General features: G+C 36.6%; 4 protein-coding genes and 2 long non-coding RNA genes across 12 annotated transcripts in view; 4 read left to right on the forward strand and 2 right to left on the reverse strand.

Annotated features, from left to right (window-relative positions):
* The window catches only part of LOC103517802 (adipocyte plasma membrane-associated protein), a 27629-nt gene extending 25139 nt beyond the window's left edge, over positions 1-2490 (forward strand). The window contains exons 11-12 of the mRNA XM_026829778.1: positions 1399-1639; positions 2149-2490. Of these exons, the coding sequence (XP_026685579.1) occupies positions 1399-1639; positions 2149-2352 (445 nt within the window). The 3' untranslated portion in view covers positions 2353-2490. The remainder of the gene's footprint in view (positions 1-1398; positions 1640-2148) is intronic.
* Positions 2359-6364, reverse strand: LOC103517797. 5 transcript variants are annotated; one of them, XM_026829772.1, is made up of 4 exons: positions 6275-6364; positions 4927-5448; positions 3841-3984; positions 2359-3483 (listed from the first exon to the last, which is right to left on the reverse strand). In XM_026829772.1, the coding sequence occupies exons 1-4, from the start codon at positions 6357-6359 to the stop codon at positions 3458-3460; spliced, it is 777 nt and encodes a 258-aa protein (XP_026685573.1). In that variant the 5' UTR covers positions 6360-6364; the 3' UTR covers positions 2359-3457. The 5 variants fall into 5 exon arrangements, with proteins under 5 accessions (XP_026685573.1, XP_026685572.1, XP_008481064.1 ...); XM_026829771.1 differs by lacking the exon at positions 6275-6364 and adding an exon at positions 5812-5902; XM_008482842.3 differs by lacking the exon at positions 6275-6364 and adding an exon at positions 5812-5902 and having other exon boundaries at positions 3841-3966; positions 4909-5448.
* Positions 6365-7817: 1453 nt separating this feature from the next.
* LOC113470964 lies at positions 7818-9057 on the forward strand. The gene is made up of 2 exons (XR_003393838.1): positions 7818-8141; positions 8669-9057. It is a non-coding gene; the product is annotated as an uncharacterized LOC113470964 (long non-coding RNA).
* Positions 9058-9098: 41 nt separating this feature from the next.
* Positions 9099-12072, reverse strand: LOC103517799 (probable 28S ribosomal protein S26, mitochondrial). 3 transcript variants are annotated; one of them, XR_003393837.1, is made up of 6 exons: positions 12006-12072; positions 11072-11385; positions 10508-10772; positions 10044-10195; positions 9638-9723; positions 9099-9546 (listed from the first exon to the last, which is right to left on the reverse strand). XR_003393837.1 is itself a non-coding variant. In XM_026829776.1 (5 exons), the coding sequence occupies exons 2-5, from the start codon at positions 11290-11292 to the stop codon at positions 9605-9607; spliced, it is 666 nt and encodes a 221-aa protein (XP_026685577.1). In that variant the 5' UTR covers positions 11293-11385; positions 12006-12072; the 3' UTR covers positions 9099-9604. The 3 variants fall into 3 exon arrangements, 1 of the variants encoding a protein (XP_026685577.1); XR_003393836.1 differs by having other exon boundaries at positions 9099-9553; XM_026829776.1 differs by lacking the exon at positions 9638-9723 and having other exon boundaries at positions 9099-9637; positions 10049-10195.
* Positions 12073-13034: 962 nt separating this feature from the next.
* LOC113470965 lies at positions 13035-13425 on the forward strand. Its single transcript, XR_003393839.1, has 2 exons — positions 13035-13186; positions 13323-13425. It is a non-coding gene; the product is annotated as an uncharacterized LOC113470965 (long non-coding RNA).
* A 51-nt stretch (positions 13426-13476) lies between these two features.
* On the forward strand, positions 13477-20355 carry LOC103517803 (protein farnesyltransferase/geranylgeranyltransferase type-1 subunit alpha). The gene is made up of 7 exons (XM_008482852.3): positions 13477-13629; positions 13766-13964; positions 16533-16656; positions 17050-17140; positions 17444-17583; positions 19329-19488; positions 20016-20355. Exons 2-7 carry the CDS (start codon positions 13829-13831, stop codon positions 20229-20231), a joined length of 867 nt encoding a protein of 288 aa, XP_008481074.1. The 5' UTR covers positions 13477-13629; positions 13766-13828; the 3' UTR covers positions 20232-20355.
* Positions 20356-21284: the final 929 nt, after the last annotated feature.

The following is a 21284-nucleotide window of genomic DNA, read 5'->3' on the forward strand; positions in this document are numbered from 1 at the left end:
TTTGGCTTTATGGTTTTCTGGACAAAATTTGCACCACCATTTTCGTGTTCCTGGTAAAAAGACCTTTAATTTGATATATAGGTCGACCATGTTTGGATAAGTCCTTCTATGGGGACAGACAGACAGACTGACAGACAGACTGACGGACAGACACCGAAGCGAATACAATAGTCCGTCCACTATACCTTTTATTATTAGTAATAATAAAGGAAGGACGGACTAAAAACTATTATTTTCCTGTCATGTTTTTCCTTATTCCAGGAGTTTTGTAGTCTCCTAATTAGTACGATCCACTGATAATTATAATTGAGTGTCTATGTCGAGTTGATGATCTCAGCACATGTGCAGTAAGTTTTTGCATAGATTAGAATTAATAAAGCAATACTCAAAGTGTACTGATCAGAATATCCCTATTCTATGACCTACAACTTGAAGGGGTCCTACAAGTTTTTTTTTTTACGACTACCTATGTAGATTTTTATTATTATTATTATAAGGTCTTATCGTTTCGAAAGCGAAGAGAGAAGGAAGACAGGATAGGAGAAAGCCAGGCGATCCGAGGACGAACATTATCTGTTCAGGATAAAATCCGCCTCGAAAGAACCCGCGACCTAGCGCTTACAAAGCAGACGTGCTACCCTCCAAGCTAACTAGGTTGGCAAACAATTGGCGTAAGGTAACAAGACTGGCGTACTTTCAGTTTGATAACCACTGTTTACCTACTCATTTCATTGTACAACGGTATTCTACTGATTGTTTCTCTTTATACTTTCAACTATGAAGGTCATAACATAAACTCAACTAAGAAGTTCAACCTTCCCACATTTTCACTGATTTAAAACTTCATTATTTCTTTTAACACAATAAATAAATACCATTTACAAGGAGTACCTATACCAATAAGTGAGGGGGAAACCCCGTACAGAGAAGGGGACATGTGTTTACCTACATAGCTTCCTCAGACAATCTTAAATTATATTTCACGTCACCAATTTTGAATTATATTTCAGAACTTTTGTTAGTATGAACTTTTTAACTTTGAATAGCGAGAGATATCATTTAAGCAAGGCACTGGAGGCATGCTTGCAAAGCGGCCCTTGTGTTTAGCACTATTTAGTATTTACGACTATGTACATGATCCAATTTCAGGTATTATTTGAAAGGTCCCAAACAGGGTAAATCCGAAGTTTTCATCGATGCTTCCTCAGACAATCTTAAATTATATTTCACGTCACCATTTTTGAATTATACATATTTCAGCACTTTTGTTAGTATGAACCTTTTAACTTTGAATAGCGAGAGATATCATTTAAGCAAGGCACTGAGGCATGCTTGCAAAGCGGCCCTTGTGTTTAGCACTATTTAGTATTTACCACTATGTACATGATCCAATTTCAGGTATTATTTGAAAGGTCCCAAACAGGGTAAATCCGAAGTTTTCATCGATGGTTTACCCGGTCTGCCTGATAACGTTAAGAGAGACTCCAAAGGCAACTTCCTCGTCTCTCTGGTCTGCCCTGTAGATGAATACACACCACAATTACTTCACATCATTGGACCTTTCCCTAACATCAGGAAATTCGTGGCAAGATTTCTGCATCTCCTCGAGAAGATTCCGTCTGAAGACGTGAAACATGTGGTAAGATACACCAAGTGAAATACCTACATTATAAGATGAATCAATTGAAATATTATGTAGTAAGATGAATCAAGTGAAACATGTGGTAAGAGGAACCACGAAACTGGACGATGTTTGGAGTGGGGTTGATCCGTGTACTGGGTTCTCTAAAATCCTTAACTCTTACGTGTTCAGAAATGACCTTGCCATCCGTGATGAATGCTCTGTCTGTCGATCACCCTTAAATAGGTAGCATGAATATTGGGGGTACCTTGAATGTGATGTTTGGAGTGGGGTTGATCCGTGTACTGTGTTCTCTAAAATCCTTAACTCTTACGTGTCCAAAAATGACCTTGCCATCCGTGATGAATGCTCTGTCTGTCGATCACCCTTAAATAGGTAGCATGAATATTGGGGGTACCTTGAATGTAGCCACAGTTAGTTTACCTATCAATGAACATGTTCTTTAGATATTTTTCCACATTATTATTCAAAATTTCTCACAGTCGTTTTTATTGCCATTTTCACAGGTGGGTCATTTCGAGTCAATCCTATTCCTGCAAGGTACTCGCTACACGCTACTAGTAATTAGTTCTCAAGGCGAGATAGTAGATGCTCTGCATAGTGTAGATGGAAGTCTCAAAGGATCCAGTGATGTGGAGGAATACAATGGCGCTTACTACTTTGGATCCCCAATCAGCAAACACTTAGCTCGAGTACCATTGGCCAAATAGGAGATCGGGAAAGGGCTTTTCTTCAGATATGTAATGTCTTAACTTGATCGATTGCAAATATTTCTACTTTCTACGGGTTACTTTTGTTCTCGTTTTGACCCAGCACGTAAATGGAAAGTATTGTGTTTCGTCTCACCCATCTGATGAGAGGCATACTACGATACAGACTACAGGAGTCTAATGTAGTAGTTGTTTGAAACACCCATCTTTTTATTATTGAAGCAACTGAAGCAACGTTGCGCGTGGTTGGTATTCAGATGGGGAACCATATGGGCAATGACGTGCTGCAGGCTTTTCCCGACCCCACTCAGGATAGGTGAGGTTAATGTGAGGATATGGGGGTGTGCCACAAGGTCCCCTTAGGTGAACCGCAAGCCGCCGAAAGATGGGAGTCTTGAAATGTGTGCCGCGGTGGCAACAACTTGGAGAAGCACTGGACCTTTAGGGCTAAAGGATCGTTTCCACTTGTCATGAGTTTCATCCGATTTTTTCCCCCTAAATGTCCTGTAGGCAATGTAATTTAAATGAGATTGTTCCCAACTTCCGCACAACACGATTTTTTTTCCAAACAAGTGGGAACAGGCCTTAAGTTGAGGCATCACATAACTATTGATCTCAGGACCTCAGGTAACATTTAAGCATTGTGCCCAAAAGTACACTTCTCAACTCAATCTCACATTGGTAAAAGACTGAATTATTTTCCATGTAGGTACCTAATATTTATGTTATGTTTTATTGCGGTTAGGGCATTTGGAATAGACCTATAGAAAATTCTACCTTATCTTGTGATCATCTCGTAATAAAATGTGTAGGCAATTATTTTTAAATAATTGCTCTCTATGTAGAATAGGCACTTTTTATTTCGAAATATTTTTTATATGGTTAGTTAGGTATTTACGGAATAATAATAAGGAAAATGAGAAAAAGAGAGGGAAAAAACTTCTTTGTTGTTTCAGTCCATTTATTTAGAGAAGGAAGTAAATTTTATTTGTGTAAAGTGGCAAATCACCACAGTAAAAAAAAAAAGATTACCTTGTTTATATGACGATCAGGGACCGAGTAGTTCCAAAGATAGAAACGAAGGCTGGATGATGACAACAGGGATTCAACCCAACCAGTCCATCCAAGAACCAGAAGAATTCGTACTGGCTTCATGTAGGCAATTATTTTTAAATAACAGCTCTCTATGTAGAATAGGCACTTTTTATTTCGAAATATTTTTTATATTGGGTAGGTACTAGGTAGGTATTTACGGAATAATAATAATAAGGAAAATGAGAAAAAGAGAGGGAAAAAACTTGTTTGTTGTTTCAGTCCATTTATTTAGAGAAGGAAGTAAATTTTATCTGTGTAAAGTGGCAAATCACCACAGTAACAAAAAAAGATTACCTTGTTTATATGACGATCAGGGACCGAGTAGTCCCAAAGATAGAAACGAAGGCTGGATGATGACAACAGGGATTCAACCCAACCAGTCCATCCAAGAACCAGAAGAATTCGTACTGGCTTCAACCCGAGGTATATTACCTGTACCTATATTAACCGAGGCTGACACAGGTAACGTTGTATTAGACATCGCAGCTGCTTGCACTGCCCCTATCTGACCATTCTGACCTGGAGTAGAACTATTACCACTGCTGAATCTAGAGCTCAGAATATTCCATGCTGTAGACAAGCCCAAGTTCTTACGTAGGTCGGTAGGTCGTAGGTATATGATACTACTTAGTTACCTATTTGAAATATCCTATAGGTTTCCACGCCGGAACCGGGCCTAACAATATACAACATAGATACCTAGATACATAGTCAGTAGCCTAATTCTACCGTACAGATAGGTAGTAGGTACCTGATATCAAAATTGTGATAAGGTTAAAGATACTCATAATGAGTGCCTGCCTGTGAACTTGAGTAGACTTCCAAAGAGTGTTATAATATTCCCAGTACGAAAACACAACCAGGTATAAACAATATAAACGTACTATGTAACATAGGTAGTTAGGTACCTACCTGGTACCTAACAAGAAAATACATCGATTCTCGCCTCGTCGCGTCAAGTTGAAATTTCCTCATTCTAGCCAACATAGTTAACTTGAAGGGTAACGCGCCTGCCTCCGAAGCGCTAGGTCGGGGGGTCGATTCCCATCCAGGGCGTTCCTAAACAGATGGGATTCGCTCTCAGAACGCCTGGGTTTCTTCTATCCTGTCCCCTCTTTGATTTTGGTACCGTTCTTATAGCTTCTTTCGATTTCGGTATCGTTCTTACAACTTACAACTAATTTCGATTTCGGTACCTTATGATAAGATCTCCGTTCTTATAGGTTCCGTTTATCAAACCTCTTAAAAGAACTCATTTGGTTCAGTCAACTAATAAATAAAACACCCTCTTCAAACTTCCAGAGTCGCCCCTCCCCGCCCATTGGAAGGAAAGTTAGCGCTCAATGAGAAATTGAACAATGCTGAGAAGTTATTCGAGAATGAAATACACGGCCCAGAGGCGGTAGTCAAACATAAGGGTGACCTATACAGTCGCAGCTGCTTGCACTGCCTGCATCTGACCTGGAGTAGAACTATTACCACTGCTGAATCTAGAGCTCAGAATATTCCATGCTGTAGACAAGCCCAAGTTCTGCACTGCAGAGTTGGCTGCTTGTCTGATAGCAGCTAGGTCTATGTTACTAGCAGCATTAGCAGCAGAACTAATAGAATTCATGTTGATACCAGCGTTGGCCATGTTAGCTTGTAGTTTACTCGCAGCGGAGAGGATTGTGTTCAGATTCTCGTTGTTCTCAGGAATACCCAGATAGTTGGCAGCGTTGGTCAGTGCAGTCAAGTTAAGTCCACTCGAGAGGAAACTCCCCTGGCCGGGTGACATGAGGCGGGATAATGCCACCAGAGTATTGAAAAGGCCAGACTCAGTCACGCCTAGGCTGAGGATGTGCTCTAAGATCTGAGCGCTCCCATTGGCCACCTTGCTGATCCCTTTCATTCCAGCTGTCCCGAGTCCGTTCATCATATTCATACCCATAGTCAAACCTTGCATACCATTGGTTAACCCTCCAGTACCCAGGTCGATGGCAGCTTTGAACAGTTGTTCTCCTGGAATTGAACGAACAAAGTGAGTTCTAATAACAAGTTCAAGGACAATAAATAATCTTTGTTTTAATTTAATAACGATTACGACCAGTGTGCTAAGTATTTTAAGATTTTAAAGTGTATGTAGTGTGTACTCAGTCCTAACCACTAGTATATTATTTGGGTTTCGCATATTTAGTTAATTATCTATTCACTATAACCTACTTCCGAAACCGAAACAAAATACACCATAATGTAAAATTCATATAATGAGGACGCATCTTAATACATAATTACTAGATAGTAGTCAAAAGGTTATTGGCATAATCTTAAGCATATTTGGGTGATTTTGGAGAAGTTATTATCCAAGCTCTAAGAAATACACACCTGCCTTCTCCACCCGTCCTGCACTCTGTACACCATACCCCACAAAGGACGGAACACGGGAAATGCCATAAGACACACCATCCATCAGTTGAGACGCCAACGAACAAAGTGAGTTCTAATAACAAGTTCGAGGACAATACATAATCTTTGTTTTAATTTAATAACGATTACGACCAGTGTGCTAAGTATTTTAAGATTTTAAAGTGTATGTAGTATGTACTCAGTCCTAACCACTAGTATATTATTTGGGTTTCGCATATTTAGTTAATTATCTTTTCACTATAACCTACTTCCGAAACCATTCCGAAACCGAAACAAAATAAACCATAATGTAAAATTCATATAATGAGGACGCATCTTAATACATAATTACTAGATAGTAGTCAAAAAGTTATTGGCATAATCTTAAGCATATTTGGGTGATTTTGGAGAAGTTATTATCCGAGCTCTAAGAAATACATACCTGCCTTCCCCACCCGTCCTGCACTCTGTACACCATACCCCACAAAGGACGGAACACGGGAAATGCCATAAGACACACCATCCATCAGTTGAGACGCTACTAATAATATGTTGGTTTGCAGGACATTTCTTTTTTGCCTCTTATGGATACCATTCACTTATAGTAGGTATAGGTAAAGATGTCACTTTTATAATGTATTTACCTGTAGTGAATGTAGCTTCTTCAAAGTTCTCTCAAGGCTGGGTCTACTCCTAAATTAAATTCACTGACATATGAATAGGTAAGTAAGTTATAGGTACCTATGTATCTAGTTACCTATGGATATGAGATGGTACCTACAATACATATTTTCTTTAAGTATTCCTGAATTTGAAATCTTTTATGCAACATCAAAGGTAATCTACATAATATTGTACTATTAAGTAATGTCTATTGACCTGTTTTGTTTGTTACAGTTACTGATATTTATGACTTTTTTAGAGCAGTAGTGAATGCTGGAGAAAAATCTGAGAGAGCTTTAGCTTTAACCGCAGATGCCATAACCATGAACCCTGCCAACTATACTGTTTGGCAATATAGGTTTGTGTTTTTGATGATATTTTAAACACTAGCTATTTCTTCTAGTTCTTAGGTCAAATTGTCAAATGTAAAATTTAAACAGGAAATGAAAATATTTAAAATAACGTATTTACCTATTAAATAAAATGTTTCAATCTAATTTGGGCCTCCGACCAGGTACTACTAAACTTATGGCCGATCTTACCACTGAGAATGAACAGTAACACAGTGTCAAGGGGTTTCTTTGACGTCACCCATTTGATTTACACTGGTCAGTATTTCTGGACTCTGGATCAACTGAAAACTCTTTGTAGCAAGATCGGGCATTAATGGTCACCCATTCAGATATCCATATTATGCGGGTGGGGGGACGATATATCCGAATAGGTACCTACATATTTGAATACTTCCTTTACTAAATTTACCTCATATAAAATAAGAATAATGTAAATTACCTGATATGTAAAAATCAGCACTAGAACACTTTGGACGAGCACCATGGTTTCACTACGCCCCATCGCAACACTTGATACAAAATGAAGAAATAAATCAACACTCCATAGTTTAAATAAAATTAGCTTATTGAATTAAAATAAATATCAATACCAAACATCAGACCATCTGTTAATTAGCTTATGATAGAGATGAGTAGGCCTTTTACTGAATCCATCCACGATCTTGGTAGAATTATCGCAGGTTTCCACGATCTATTGTTAAGTTTTTATTATCTTTGTTACTCTGGGCATTGAACTCGGAACATCTTGCATGTCGAGCTAGTTACCCTTACTACACCATCTTTTTCTAAGCTGTCTAAAAAGGCATTACACACCACAGTTCGTGTTGTAAATCAAGTCATCTCACATAATGGATTTCCCAATTAAATTTCTCAATTATGAAGGACCAAGGAACTTAAAAGAATTTCGAGTTACGAGGAGGGTTTCTAAAATTCAATCAGTGTAACAAACACAAATTTCTCAATTATGAAGGACCAAGGAACTTAAAAGAATTTCGAGTTACGAGGAGGGTTTCTAAAATTCAATCAGTGTCAACAAACACAAAACATTTCCAGCACTCTCCCTTGGTAAATATGTTGCTAATATTTCTACGTGAATTGATTCATGATACGACGTGATGGGATGGAAAATTTCAGTGGAAATCTAATTGTACCTACACGGGAATCACAGAATTTATGGCACTTTGTACAAGTCCTAACCCAAATATGAACAAACAACTAAATACTTAAAAGAATGGCATTGGTACCAAACAGTACTTTCTAGAAATTTTATATTGGGGAGTAATCATATTGTAGGTAAAAAATCTGGTGTGAACATCACACGACTTTCTATTACATTTGCAGAATACGTAGGTATTTGAAAAGACATAGAAAGTAAAAAAAAAAATGTAATAACAGGGAAATTTGTTGACACAGGGGAGTATCGAACCCGCAACTTCTCAACTGTAAGTCGGAGAGTACTAATCATCTCACATAATGGATTTCCCAATTATGAAGGACCAAGGAACTTAAAAGAATTTCGAGTTACGAGGAGATTTCTAAAATTCAATCAGTGTCAACAAACACAAAACATTTCCAGCACTCTCCCTTGGTAAATATGTTGCTAATATTTCTACGTGAACTGATTCATGATATGACGTGATGGGATGGGAAATTTCAGTGGAAATTTAATTGTACCTACACGGGAATCACAGAATTTACGGCACTTTGTACAAGTCCTAACCCAAATATGAACAAAAAACTAAATAGGTACTTAAAAGAATGGCATTGGTACCAAACAGGGCTTTCTAGAAATTTTATATTGGGGAGTAATCATATTGTAGGTAAAAAACGACTTCATATCATAACAATAAACAAGAGGGGGATATTACGATTTTGGTAATTAAGTTTATTTCATACACATGTGATTAAACTGATTCCAAGGGCAACGTAAGCCTGTAACTACCTATGCACCCTTGACAAATGGAGTGTGCCCAAAGACATGTGGTGTTTTCACCCCTCCTGATAGTGTACCTATTTCAAAATAAATCTAATAAAGAATCTACCAGTACCTATCTGTGATCTGAGTAGGGATTACAAGGGTCTGGAGTAGCCTGAAAAATAAAAAATAATTTAGGTAGGTACCTACCTAATTCTAAATGTATGTATTTGTGCTACTTAAATCAATACCATACCCCCATGTTTTTTTTTTTTTTTTTTTTTTTTTTTTTTTTTTAAAAACAACTTCATATCATAATAAACAAGAGGGGGATATTACGATTTTGATAATTAAGTTTATTTCATACAAATGTGATTAAACTGATTCCAAGGGCAACGTAAGCCTGTAACTACCTATGTACTCTTGACAAATGGAGTGTGCCCAAAGACATGTGGTGTTTTCACCCCTCCTGATCGTGTACCCATTTCAAAATAAATCTAATAAAGAATCTACCAGTACCTATCTGTGATCTGAGTAGGGATTACAAGTGTCTGGAGTAGCCTGAAAAATAAAAAATAATTAGGTACCTAATTCTAAATGTATGTATTTGGCTACTTAAATCAATGCCATAGCCCCATGTTTTTTTTTTTTTTTTGTAAGTCACTGCAGAATGCATCATCATTTTTATGGGGCTTCGGCAAGCCAGTTTAAATTTACTTTAAACTTCTTTCAGCTACAACCTATTAGAAAAGTCATACCATGCCTCCACAACATGGTGAGACTCTCCATAGTACAGAATAAGTCTCAAGTAAACACACTCTATTTTTCCATGTTACTTTTGTCAATTATTGGCAGCTATCTGATCTGATGTTACCTTCATAGTACAGAATAAGTCTCAAGTAAACACACTCTATTTTTCCATGTTACTTTTGTCAATTATTGGCAGCTATCTGATCTGATGTTACCATTTCACAAAGTTCCCTAACAATAAATAAAGATAATAATTATTATAAAAAAAGTCATTACTTAAATTAGTGGAGGGGTGAAGTACTAAATTTAGCTAACAATGAAGTATGTCCACAAAACCTCAAGAGAGAGAACTTGCCACGAGATGAAAGAGGATAGAGAGGACTGTGAAAAGTGGAGGACACTCGGTAGATAGTTGGATAATAGATACGTGTCTGACTGTTCTACAAGTACAGAATAAGTCTCAAGTAAACACACTCTATTTTATTTTTCCCTGTTACTTTTGTCAATTATTGGCAGCTATCTGATCTGATGTTACTTCTTTGGAGTTGAGTGGATTACTTTTCAAGCCCTGGTACACATTTTCATTCTTGTCTATGGCAAAGTTGAAGTCTACATGAGAGCTCAGGGCTTTTTCTATATGCTCATCAATGTTGTCTCGGGTAATGAAGGTCTTGGAATTTTCCTGTGGACAAGTAAAACATATTCAGACAATTATTATGTGAACCACATCAGTAAGTAGATGAGTTCTAAGAGAATAATAGGTTCCTGCTTGTTATTTACTCATAACTTGGTAAATGAAGAAAATTCAGACTATTATGTGAACCACATCAGTAAGTAGATGAGTTCTAAGAGAATAATAGGTTCCTGCTTGTTATTTACTCATAACTTGGTAAATGAAATCCATAGATATTTTTTTTTTCCTTTCTTCAAAACAGGCAAATCACCCAGACATAGTGATTAGTTGATTACATTTCAAGGAAAAAAAAAAACTTACAATTTCAGCCTGGATTTCAAGTTCAGCTCTCTCCAATTCCTCTTTATCCTTCAACTCTTTGGCCTCCTTTTCAGCAAGTATTGTGAGAATCTTTTCTTCTTTCATTTTGGCTATTCTTTGTTCTCTTTCTGCTGCTACTTCAGCATTCCATTCATTGTTGATGAAGTTGGATTGCTCCCAATCTTCATGTTCTATTCTTTTCTGTTCTTCAATCACTTCTGGAGCAGTTTCAGATCGTTTAGCATTCAAGGCAGCATGGTAAGCTCTGTGGAAGAAAAAAAAAATCAAAAAATTCTGGGTTAATTGAGTGATACTAAATGTGTTGTAAATAATCAAACGTTTAAGGATGAAATTCCATAACTTGGATGAATTCACACTCCTGATTACCCGGCAGGCATATTCAACTACAATACCTACTAAGGCAGTTTGTGTACCTAGTGGTCTATGTAAAAGTTTCAATTAATAAAAACCTTAATGTTAATAGAGAACATGGTAGTATCTAAAGAATTGATGGATAAATTTAATAGCTCCTTAAATGTATCAAATCAACTAATGGATACTTACAAGATCCCTTTATTGTATGTCTTGTAATTTTTCACCAAACGGGACAGCTCAATTTCCTCATTTTCTGGAATAACAGTACGAGGTGGTACTTTGAATTTTTTGGATGGAGCCGTGCCAAGCCAGATAGGTTTTTTGTATCGGACTGAAGTATGTGAAAATGGGAGGGAGGCAGCAGAAAACTCACTACCCCGAACAATAACTTTCAGAAGTTCCCTCTGCATTTTGTAGATGATTTCACTGAGTTTATAGACTTTATGATTATGGGTAACACAAACTATGATAGGAACTTGTCAGAAGTCTTCAGTGGTTCAGACCATTAGGAAAAAAAAAAAAATCAAAAATTTCTGGGTTAATTGAGTGATACCAAATGTGTTGTAAATAATCAAACATTTAAGGATGAAATTCCATAACTTGGATGAATTCACACTCCTGATTACCAGGCAGGCATATTCAACTATAATACTTACTAAGGCAGTTTTTGTGTACCTAGTGGTCTATGTAAAAGTTTCAATTAATAAAAACCTAAATGTTAATAGAGAACATGGTAGTACCTATCTAAAGAATTGATGGATAAATTTAATAGCTCCTTAAATGTATCAAATCAACTAATGGATACTTACAAGATCCCTTTATTGTATGTCTTGTAATTTTTCACCAAACGGGACAGCTCAATTTCCTCATTTTCTGGAATAACAGTACGAGGTGGTACTTTGAATTTTTTGGATGGAGCCGTGCCAAGCCAGATAGGTTTTTTGTATCGGACTGAAGTATGTGAGAATGGGAGGGAGGCAGCAGAAAACTCACTACCCCGAACAATAACTTTCAGAAGTTCCCTCTGCATTTTGTAGATTATTTCACTGAGTTTATAGACTTTATGATTATGGGTAACACAAACTATGATAGGAACTTGTCAGAAGTCTTCAGTGGTTCAGACCATTATCTTATTAGTACTACCTATTTTCTTTATTCTTTCGTTTCTTATCAGTTTCTTTTATCTTTTGCTTTAAAAAAAATCACTTTAAAATCTTAAAAAAATGGGAAAGAAAATTTGAAATTTCGCGCCAAACTTCAAAAATAAATAATCGAAACGGTGATCGTGTGGACGGTTCTTTTTTATGTACTCAATTTTAGTTCTAAAGTTCGCCACCAGTCTTTTGACTTTTTCGATTTTTCAGCTTATTAGTACTATTTTCTTTCGTTTCTTATCAGTTTCTTTTATCTTTTGCTTTAAAAAAATCACTTAAAAATCTTAAAAAAATGGGAAAGAAAATTTGAAATTTCGCGCCAAACTTCAAAAATAAATAATCGAAACGGTGATCGTGTGGACGGTTACTATGATAGGAACTTGTCAGAAGTCTTCAGAGTGGTTCAGACCATTATCTTATTAGTACTATTTTCTTTCGTTTCTTATCACTTATCAGTATCTTTTGCTTTAAAAAAAAATGGGAAAGAAAATTTGAAATTTTTGAAATTTCGCGCCAAAAATAAATAATCGAAACGGTGATCGTGTGGACGGTTCTTTTTTATGTACTCAATTTTAGTTCTAAAGTTTGCCACCAGTCTTTTGACTTTTTTCGATTTTTCAAAATTTGCAGGTGTGTTCAGCTCTAGTAAGTAGGGATCTTTAATATTTTTATACTTTTATAGTTTTTACCATTTACTCATAATACTCATAAATAAAAATAAGGAAAGTAAAAAGAAAACTGTATGCTGTATGATATTTCTTAAACCTTTCACTATTCATTAGTTCCTCTGAGGTAAGTGTGAACAACATAACATCCTCCAATTTAAACCTAAACTGTACCTCAGTCCTCTGTGGGTTCTCAGATTAGTACCCACCAACCCAACCCTACCAAGTATGTATGTATGTACTGAACTTTGTAATTCTATTTTCAGATTACACTTGATCTAGCACCTATCCTTATTTCGATTTTTCAAAATTTGCAGGTGGGTTCAGCTCTAGTAAGTAGGGATCTTTAATATTTTTTTAGTTTTTACTTTTTACCATTTATCATGGGCATTTACTCATAAAAAATAAGGAAAGTGAAAAGAAAAAGAAAACTGTATGCTGTATGATATTTCTTAAACCTTTCACTATTCATTAGTTCCTGCGGGGTAAGTGTGAACAACATAACATCCTCCAATTTATACCTAAACTGTACCTCAGTCCTCTGATGGGTTCTCAGATTAGTACCCACCAAACCAACCCTACCAAGTATGTATGTACTGAACTTTGTAATTCTATTTTCAGATTACACTTGATCTAGCACCTATCCTTATTTGGACCAAAACATAGCAATTCACACAGAGAATCATGACTGATTCCAGTTCGGATGAGGATAATGAAATCTGGGTTCGATTTTTCAAAATTTGCAGGTGGGTTCAGCTCTAGTAAGTAGGGATCTTTCATATTTTTATAGTTTTAAGTTTTTACCCATGGTAGGTTTTTACCATTTACATTTACTCAAAAAATAAGGAAAGTTAAAAGAAAAAGAAAACTGTATGCTGTAACTGTATGATATTTCTTAAACCTTTCACTATTCATTAGTTCCTCCGAGGTAAGTGTGAACAACATAACATCCTCCAATTTAAACCTAAACTGTACCTCAGTCCTCTGATGGGTTCTCAGCTTAGTACCCACCAAACCAACCCTACCAAGTATGTATGTACTGAACTTAGTAATTCTATTTTCAGATTACACTTGATCTAACACCTATCCTTATTTGGACCAAAACATAGCAATTCACACAGAGAATCATGACTGATTCCAGTTCGGATGAGGATAATGAAATCTGGGTATACTACAAGAACCGAGAGGAATGGAAAGATCTACGGCCAATCCCACAAGATGATGGACCTACACCTGTTGTGGCCATTGCATATTCACAGAAATGTAAGTCATTGTTTAAATCAGTTATAAAGTTTTGGACCTCTTTACTAATAATATATTGGTTTGCAGGACATTTCTTTTTTGCCTCTTATGGATACCATTCTCTTATAGTATAGGTAAAGATGTCACTTTTATAATGTATTTACCTGTAGTGAATGTAGCTTCTTCAAGTGTTCTCTCAAGGCTGGGTCTACTCCTAAATTAAATTCACTGACATGTGAATAGGTAAGTAAGTAATAGGTACCTATGTACTAGGGTTGCCAACTTTTTTTTCGGCATATACGGTACAAACTAGCAAAATGCTGAAAAAATACGGATTTCCCGATTTAAAAACAAAAAAACATTCTCTTAGATAAATAAAAAAACTTTGTGTTTTTCGTACGTACCTATCTTTTTAAACTTTTTTTTTTTGTAATTTTTTCTGTTTATTAGTCAGTTCCCGTATTTTCCATAGATTTGGAAAAAAACCGGAACAAAGGTGTGTTCCGGCGGAACATTTGATTTTTGACAAAAATACGGATTGTTCCGGGAAATAACGTACGGTTGGCAACCCTAGTGAGCAGGCACTCACTCGTTACTCATCTCTACTGTTCTCTTACCCACTAAATCCAAATCTCTCAGCGTGTCCAGTATAGGTTCCATGATGTCCTCTGAGATCGCCCTCAGCTTGTTGTTCTGAAGGTTCAGCTTCTCCAAACTGTTCAGGTTTTCGAATACCAGAGGCGGCAGCTTTTTCAGCCTGGAATGTCGAATTCAATCAGATTAGAATTTAGAAATTTTTGGCTGCTTTGCTTTCCATGTCCGTGAGATAGGAAAGGCACCTATGTATCTCACAGTATTGGAAGAATTGAGGGTTTTAAAACCCCTTGGACGCCCAGACCCAATATGCATTGTATCTATGAAGAGAGAGAAGAGGTTTGATCAAAAGAAATTCATAGCAGAAAGAAAGGGTAGAAGGACTAAGGTCTTTTCGTCCGAAAGCGAAGAGAGGAAGACAGGATAGGAGAAAGCAGAAAGCCAGCCATTCCGAGAACGAACCTTACCCGTTTAGAATACTCCCCGAGTTTTTATTATTTATTTATTTATTTATTTTATTATTAAAAATATTTATTTTATTTAACATAAACAGTCAAACACTCATAGAAAAAAAAAATCTTGTAAGTAGCTATTTTTTCCATACAATTGAATATTACCAGAACGTAGAAAGACGAGTAGACAGACTGACAGTCAGACACCGAAGCGAATATAATAGCCCGTCCACTATAGCTTTTTTAATTACTATCGTAATAATAAAGGAAGGACGGGCTAAAAAGCAAAAGAGAAATGGAGAAAATACAGCAGAAGAGAGAGAGAGAGAGAGGAGGAGGAGGAGGAGGGGAAAAGAGAGAAAGAAATAAAACAGCAAAAGAGGAAGTGGTTGTTATTCCTGAACTGATTCATGGGGACTAAAGATGCTCAATAATGTCCTTTAGTTTGTCAGTATGTGTGATTCACCATAACTCTCAAACAATTTGCCCGATGTTGATTAAATGAAACGTCTACAGGGCATTTGGAATTGATGGAGCCTAAGGAAGCCCCCTAAGGGCACCTTTTTCTGAGCGAGATTTGCATATCACTCGACCTCCAGTATTCTCATATCAGAATAAATGAAACGTCTACAGGGCATTTGGACTTGATGGAGCCTAAGGAAGCCCCCTAAGGGCACCTTATTCTGAGCGAGATTTGCATATCACTCGACCTCCAGTATTCTCATATCAGAAGGTTTAGGTACTACACGTGTTGATTTTAGACAGCCGCATTTTATCAATCTATTATTTCTATTTGGTTTTCAGTTTATTTTCCGACGAGCTTAGCTACATAGAGGGTCTCATATCGCACGATGTCCGTAACAATTCAGCGTGGACTCAGCGCTACTTTGTTATCAATCATACCACTCAGTTTACGCCCGAGGTTATTCAGAGAGAAATTGACTATTGTCGGGACAAAATTCAAATCGCGCCCAAAAACGAAAGCCCCTGGAACTATCTACGAGGGTAAGACATTTTGTTATTATTTGATTTGATTTAATTTATGGGGAATACCCCATTTCACAATTAACTGAAAGTCAATGCACTACGGAATATCATTTTGAATTTCTCGAGCAGAACCACAAGGAAATTTGACGAATTTATTTTTTACGCAAAACTAAACACTTTCCGACAACCATAGGCAGAGGTAAGAAACTGGTCTCTTTATTGATCGTCGGTGCCAAACGCGGAGATTAAACTGTGATTAACTTTTAATCTTGAAGAAATGTAAAATTTAAACTCATGACATTAGTATTTGGTTAGGTAATACCTAGATGTGTGTTTGATTTCAAAAACACATTGTTTGCTTTTTAGTCATTAGAAAAAGTTATCACTTAAATGAACTTGATTCCTTAATGTACCTAGTTACCTATGGATATGAGATGGTACCTACATATTTTCTTTAAGTATTCCTGAATTTGAAATCTTTTATGCAACATCAAAGGTAATCTACATAATATTGTACTATTAAGTAATGTCTATTGACCTGTTTTGTTTGTTACAGTTACTGATATTTATGACTTTTTTAGAGCAGTAGTGAATGCTGGAGAAAAATCTGAGAGAGCTTTAGCTTTAACCGCAGATGCCATAACCATGAACCCTGCCAACTATACTGTTTGGCAATATAGGTTTGTGTTTTTGATGATATTTTAAACACTAGCTATTTCTTCTAGTTCTTAGGTCAAATTGTCAAATGTAAAATTTAAACTCATGACACTAATATTTGGTTAGGTAGTACCTAGATGTGTGTTTGATTTCAAAAACACATTGTTTGCTTTTTAGTCATTAGAAAAAGTTATCACTTAAATGAACTTGATTCCTTATCTGCATAAATTCTTATCTGTTATGTTCAATTTTAGGAGAGAAATATTGAAAGCCTAATATTTGGTTAGGTAGTACCTAAATGTGTGTTTGATTTCAAAAACACATTGTTTGCTTTTTAGTCATTAGAAAAAAGTTATCACTTAAATGAACTTGATTCCTTATCTGCATAAATTCTTATCTGTTATGTTCAATTTTAGGAGAGAAATATTGAAAGCACTGAATAAGGACTTACATCAAGAACTGAAATACATTGGGGAGAAGATCAAAGAAAATAGTAAAAACTACCAGGTAAGGTATTCACATCTCCCAATAAATAGGTCATATATTTATTTCCATTTTATAATTGCAAAGGAAATTACAATTTACTACAAATAAGATGTCATCTATGGCGCAAATGACCTACCAAAGTGTTAAAGTGCCTAATTTGAAGAAATGATAATTTATTTTTATTTTATAATTGCAAAGAAAATTACAATTTACTACAAATAAGATGTCATCTATGGCGCAAATGACCTACCAAAGTGTTAAAGTGCCTAATTTGAAGAAATGATAATAATAATCTCATCTTATCCTTTTCCTTTATTTATTCAGGTGTGGCGACACAGACAAATCATAGTCGAATGGATGGGAGAGCCAGATGAAGAATTGGCACTGACTGCCGCTATATTGGCACAGGATGCCAAGAATTACCACGCCTGGCAACATAGACAGTGGGTGATTAGTACATACAAGTGAGTGGGGGATGTTAATTAAATATGATTGAATCTAAGAAAATGAATGAGAGATAGAAAAGGGAAGGAAAGAATAACAAGCTGGGCCTGTCCCTCCAGGAATTTTTCAGCCCGTAGTTTATTTGATTGTGATTAGAGAAAATTGGTACCTATGTTATGTACTAACCTAATTTGTTTAATATTCAGTTTATTATTATTCTTGATTTGATTTTTTGATTTTACCTTCATGTAATGATGAGAAAATGTGAAAAAATCCACCAAAACCTTTTTTTTTTTTTTTTCTTTATGGTTTTCTGGACAAAATTTGCACCACCACTTTCGTGTTCCTGGTAAAAAGACCTTTAATTTGATATATAGGTCGACTAGGTTTGGATAAGTCCTTCTATGGGGACAGACACATAGACAGACAGACTGACAGTCAGACACCAAAGCAAATACAATAGCCCGTCCACTATACCTTTTTTTATTACTATCGTAATAATAAAGGAAGGACGGGCTAAAAAGCAAAAGAGAAATGGAGAAAAGACAGCAGAAGATAGAGAGAGAGAGAGGAGGAGGAGGAGGGGAAAAGAGAGAAAGAAATAAAACGCAAAAGAGGAAGTGGTTGTTATTCCTGAACTGATTCATGGGGACTAAAGATGCTCAATAATGTCCTTTAGTTTGTCAGTATGTGTGAGGAGGTGAAATAACACGGGTAGAAGGGGATAACAGGAGACATTTATGAGTAATGACTTATTATTATTAATTAACCCCCGGTGAGTCAAAAGTCCCTTCGTCACCAAATGGCCACGTCTTGGGGGTTTCCTTTGTAATGAAACTTTTGAAAAGAGTTTTCAGGCGCTAACAGTGAGAAGATTTAGTATTGTGGTCAAATCCTCAAATTATATTGAGGACCAAATGGACCTCGGCTGGGATGGAACCCACGCCTTCCTGTTTAGGCGAGCATTGGACCCAAGTCGGTTATATCACCTCTGATTTATCACCATAAAGGTGCAGGTTTTTTTTCCAAGGAAAAGCTGATGCCTATGCCAAGTAAGTGCTCTTCTAATATTGCTCTCCCTCTCTCCCTTCTCCCTCTCTCTCTCTCCTCTTCCCCCTCCCCTCTCTCTCCTCTTCCCCCTTCTCAGTATAAAATGAGTACAATAAATAATATTTCAGGTTCAGCATTGAATATTAAAATGCTAATTAAAAATACACACACACCTTTTGTCCCGTTCAGACCTTCTGGATGACGATGACAGGGGAGTACTGGAATACGAAACCTAGGTACATAGGTAGAACAAAAACTGTACCCGGCTCATATTTACGCTAGCATAAGGGACCTTTAGTTAGTAGAGCCTTAATTAAAAAATGCCTCCTCTGGGTAAGAAAATTTGTTTGAGTTGTGTTTTTGCTGATGCTTTGTAAAAAAGAAAAAAATGTCTACCTACATGTAGGTAATACAATAATCAATAATATGGGGAATACCCAATTTCACAAAGTTCCCTAACAATAAATAAAGATAATAATTATTATTATTATTATTAAAAAAAGTCATTACTTAAATTAGTGGAGGGGTAAAGTACTAAATTTAGCTAACAATGAATTATGTCCACAAAACCTCAAGAGAGAGAACTTGCCATGAGATGAAAGAGGATAGAGAGGACTGTGAAAAGTGGAGGACACTCGGTAGATAGTTGGATAATAGATACGTGTCTGACTGTTCTACAAATTATATTCTCACCCTGTATAATTTCTCTCCTCAGTGTATTGCTACATTCAGATCGGGGTCTACAGGATCCCCGTGTTATTCAATGGTGTGAACAGCTCTACAATACAGGATGTACTTCACCTCATCTCCTCGCCTATCTGATAGATGTTGCTATAGAGAGTGGAGAAGCTAGTGGCCTAGAACGAGCTTTACAGGTAAATATCACACCATGTGATCAAGTGACATGGACTGTTATCCATAATATTTCAAGGGACTTACGTACTTGAGTTGAAGACGGGGTGGTTAGCAGTAAAAACGTGCGATCCTTGATTGAAGTTGTAGATTTGGCGGAAGGAAGAATGCTTTTTTCTTCTTAAGAGGGTTAATAGAGAGAAATGTAAGAACGGAGGTCTTATTAACCAGAAATCGAAAACAGAAGGACAGGATAAGTGAAAGCCAGCCGTTTCGAAAACGAACCTTATCTTTTTAGGAAAAATCTCGCCCCGGGCGAGAATCGAACTCGTGATAAGTAATTGTGCAAGAGTAAATGAGAGGTATTGAACTATTGACTCTTTCTTTCTTTAGATTTATTAGAGTATTATACCTATACCTACCTACGTAGTTATCAATATCAACATAATCTTTTTTTTTTTTTTAAATTAATTTTTACCTAAGCAGGGGAAAAGCCCCACTTTGGCCATATCTTTATATCAACATAATCGTGTTCCCTGTTTCCCTGTAGATGTGCAAAGACCTGGCAACGTCTTACGATAGAATACGAAGAACGTATTGGGATTACGTAGCGCGAGGTATTGTCCAATCACAAGAGAAAACTAATGAGGTCAACCACACAGCTAGTGCCTCGCCCAATGAGATAAGCCCAGACACAAATCAGCCTGAAGTAACCGATGGAAATCTAAGTGAAATATCAACTCCAGTTTCTGCTACTCCGACGTAAAATGATCAGGGTAATGATTTACACATTGGAATCGTTTCGAGTCCTGATTTGGGCACACAAAATCAGTTGGTGTTTATAAAAAAAAATTCCCCTTCAGAGACATTTTAATACGGGGGCGGGATGCTTCAAATTGACAGGGGGCCCCTTAAATGTTCCTTCTTGGCCCCTTAACCCATTTGCGCCCAAATTAATTTTTGGGGAGTGGAAATACCTAGATGAATGTTTGTTGATTTGTGTTGATTCTTTGATTGCCTTTGAGAAGGTAGTTGGGAGTTGTTTTGTTCTAAAATCCATTCAAAGTTAATCAGGAATGTTTCCTTGATGAGGGCGACAGATTTTCCTTTCCTCTGTGGAGCTGAACGGCTGAAGTTTGCTTTCAGTGTCTATGGATGTTGGGTGAGGTCAAGAGTTTAACTTTAGAGTTTAAAATCTTTGGATAGATATAAAGAAGGTAAAAAGAAATTTTCTATCGCTGTTTATATTCCGCAGCAATGAAACAACTGTTACATTAGACTCTTGTGGCCTGTATCATAGCTTGCCCATTCCGTAGTATGTGCCGAAATTACCCCCAAAGGTTAGCATCTCAAAATTAACCCAAACCGCCCTAAAAAGAGAGAAAAAAAAAAAAAAACTGACCATCGAAAATTTTGCCCGAATTCTTTCATCCATGGAGCTGAATGGCTGAAGTTTGCTTTCAGTGTCTATGGGTGTTGGGTGAGATCAAGAGTTTAACTTTAGAGTTTAAAATCTTTGGATAGATATAAAGAAGGTAAAAAGAAATGTTCTATCGCTGTTTATATTCCGCAGCAATCAAACAACTGTCACATTAGACTCTTGTGGCCTGTATCGTAGCTTGCCCATCCCGTAGTATGTGCCAAAATTACCCCCAAAGGTTAGCATCTCAAAATTAACCCAAACCACCCTAAAAAGAGAGGAAAAAAAACTGACCATCGAAAATTTTGACCGAATACCTTACTTTCCTTCCCATAGGGTGAGGGTGAGGAAAGTAAAAAGGTGGTATGACCTTTTTCACGTTTGTTTTCCTTTTTCCTT

The sequence above is a fragment of the Diaphorina citri genome, unplaced genomic scaffold (assembly GCF_000475195.1).
Source record: "Diaphorina citri unplaced genomic scaffold, Diaci psyllid genome assembly version 1.1 scaffold1965, whole genome shotgun sequence".
NCBI classification, from domain to species: Eukaryota; Metazoa; Arthropoda; class Insecta; order Hemiptera; family Psyllidae; genus Diaphorina; species Diaphorina citri.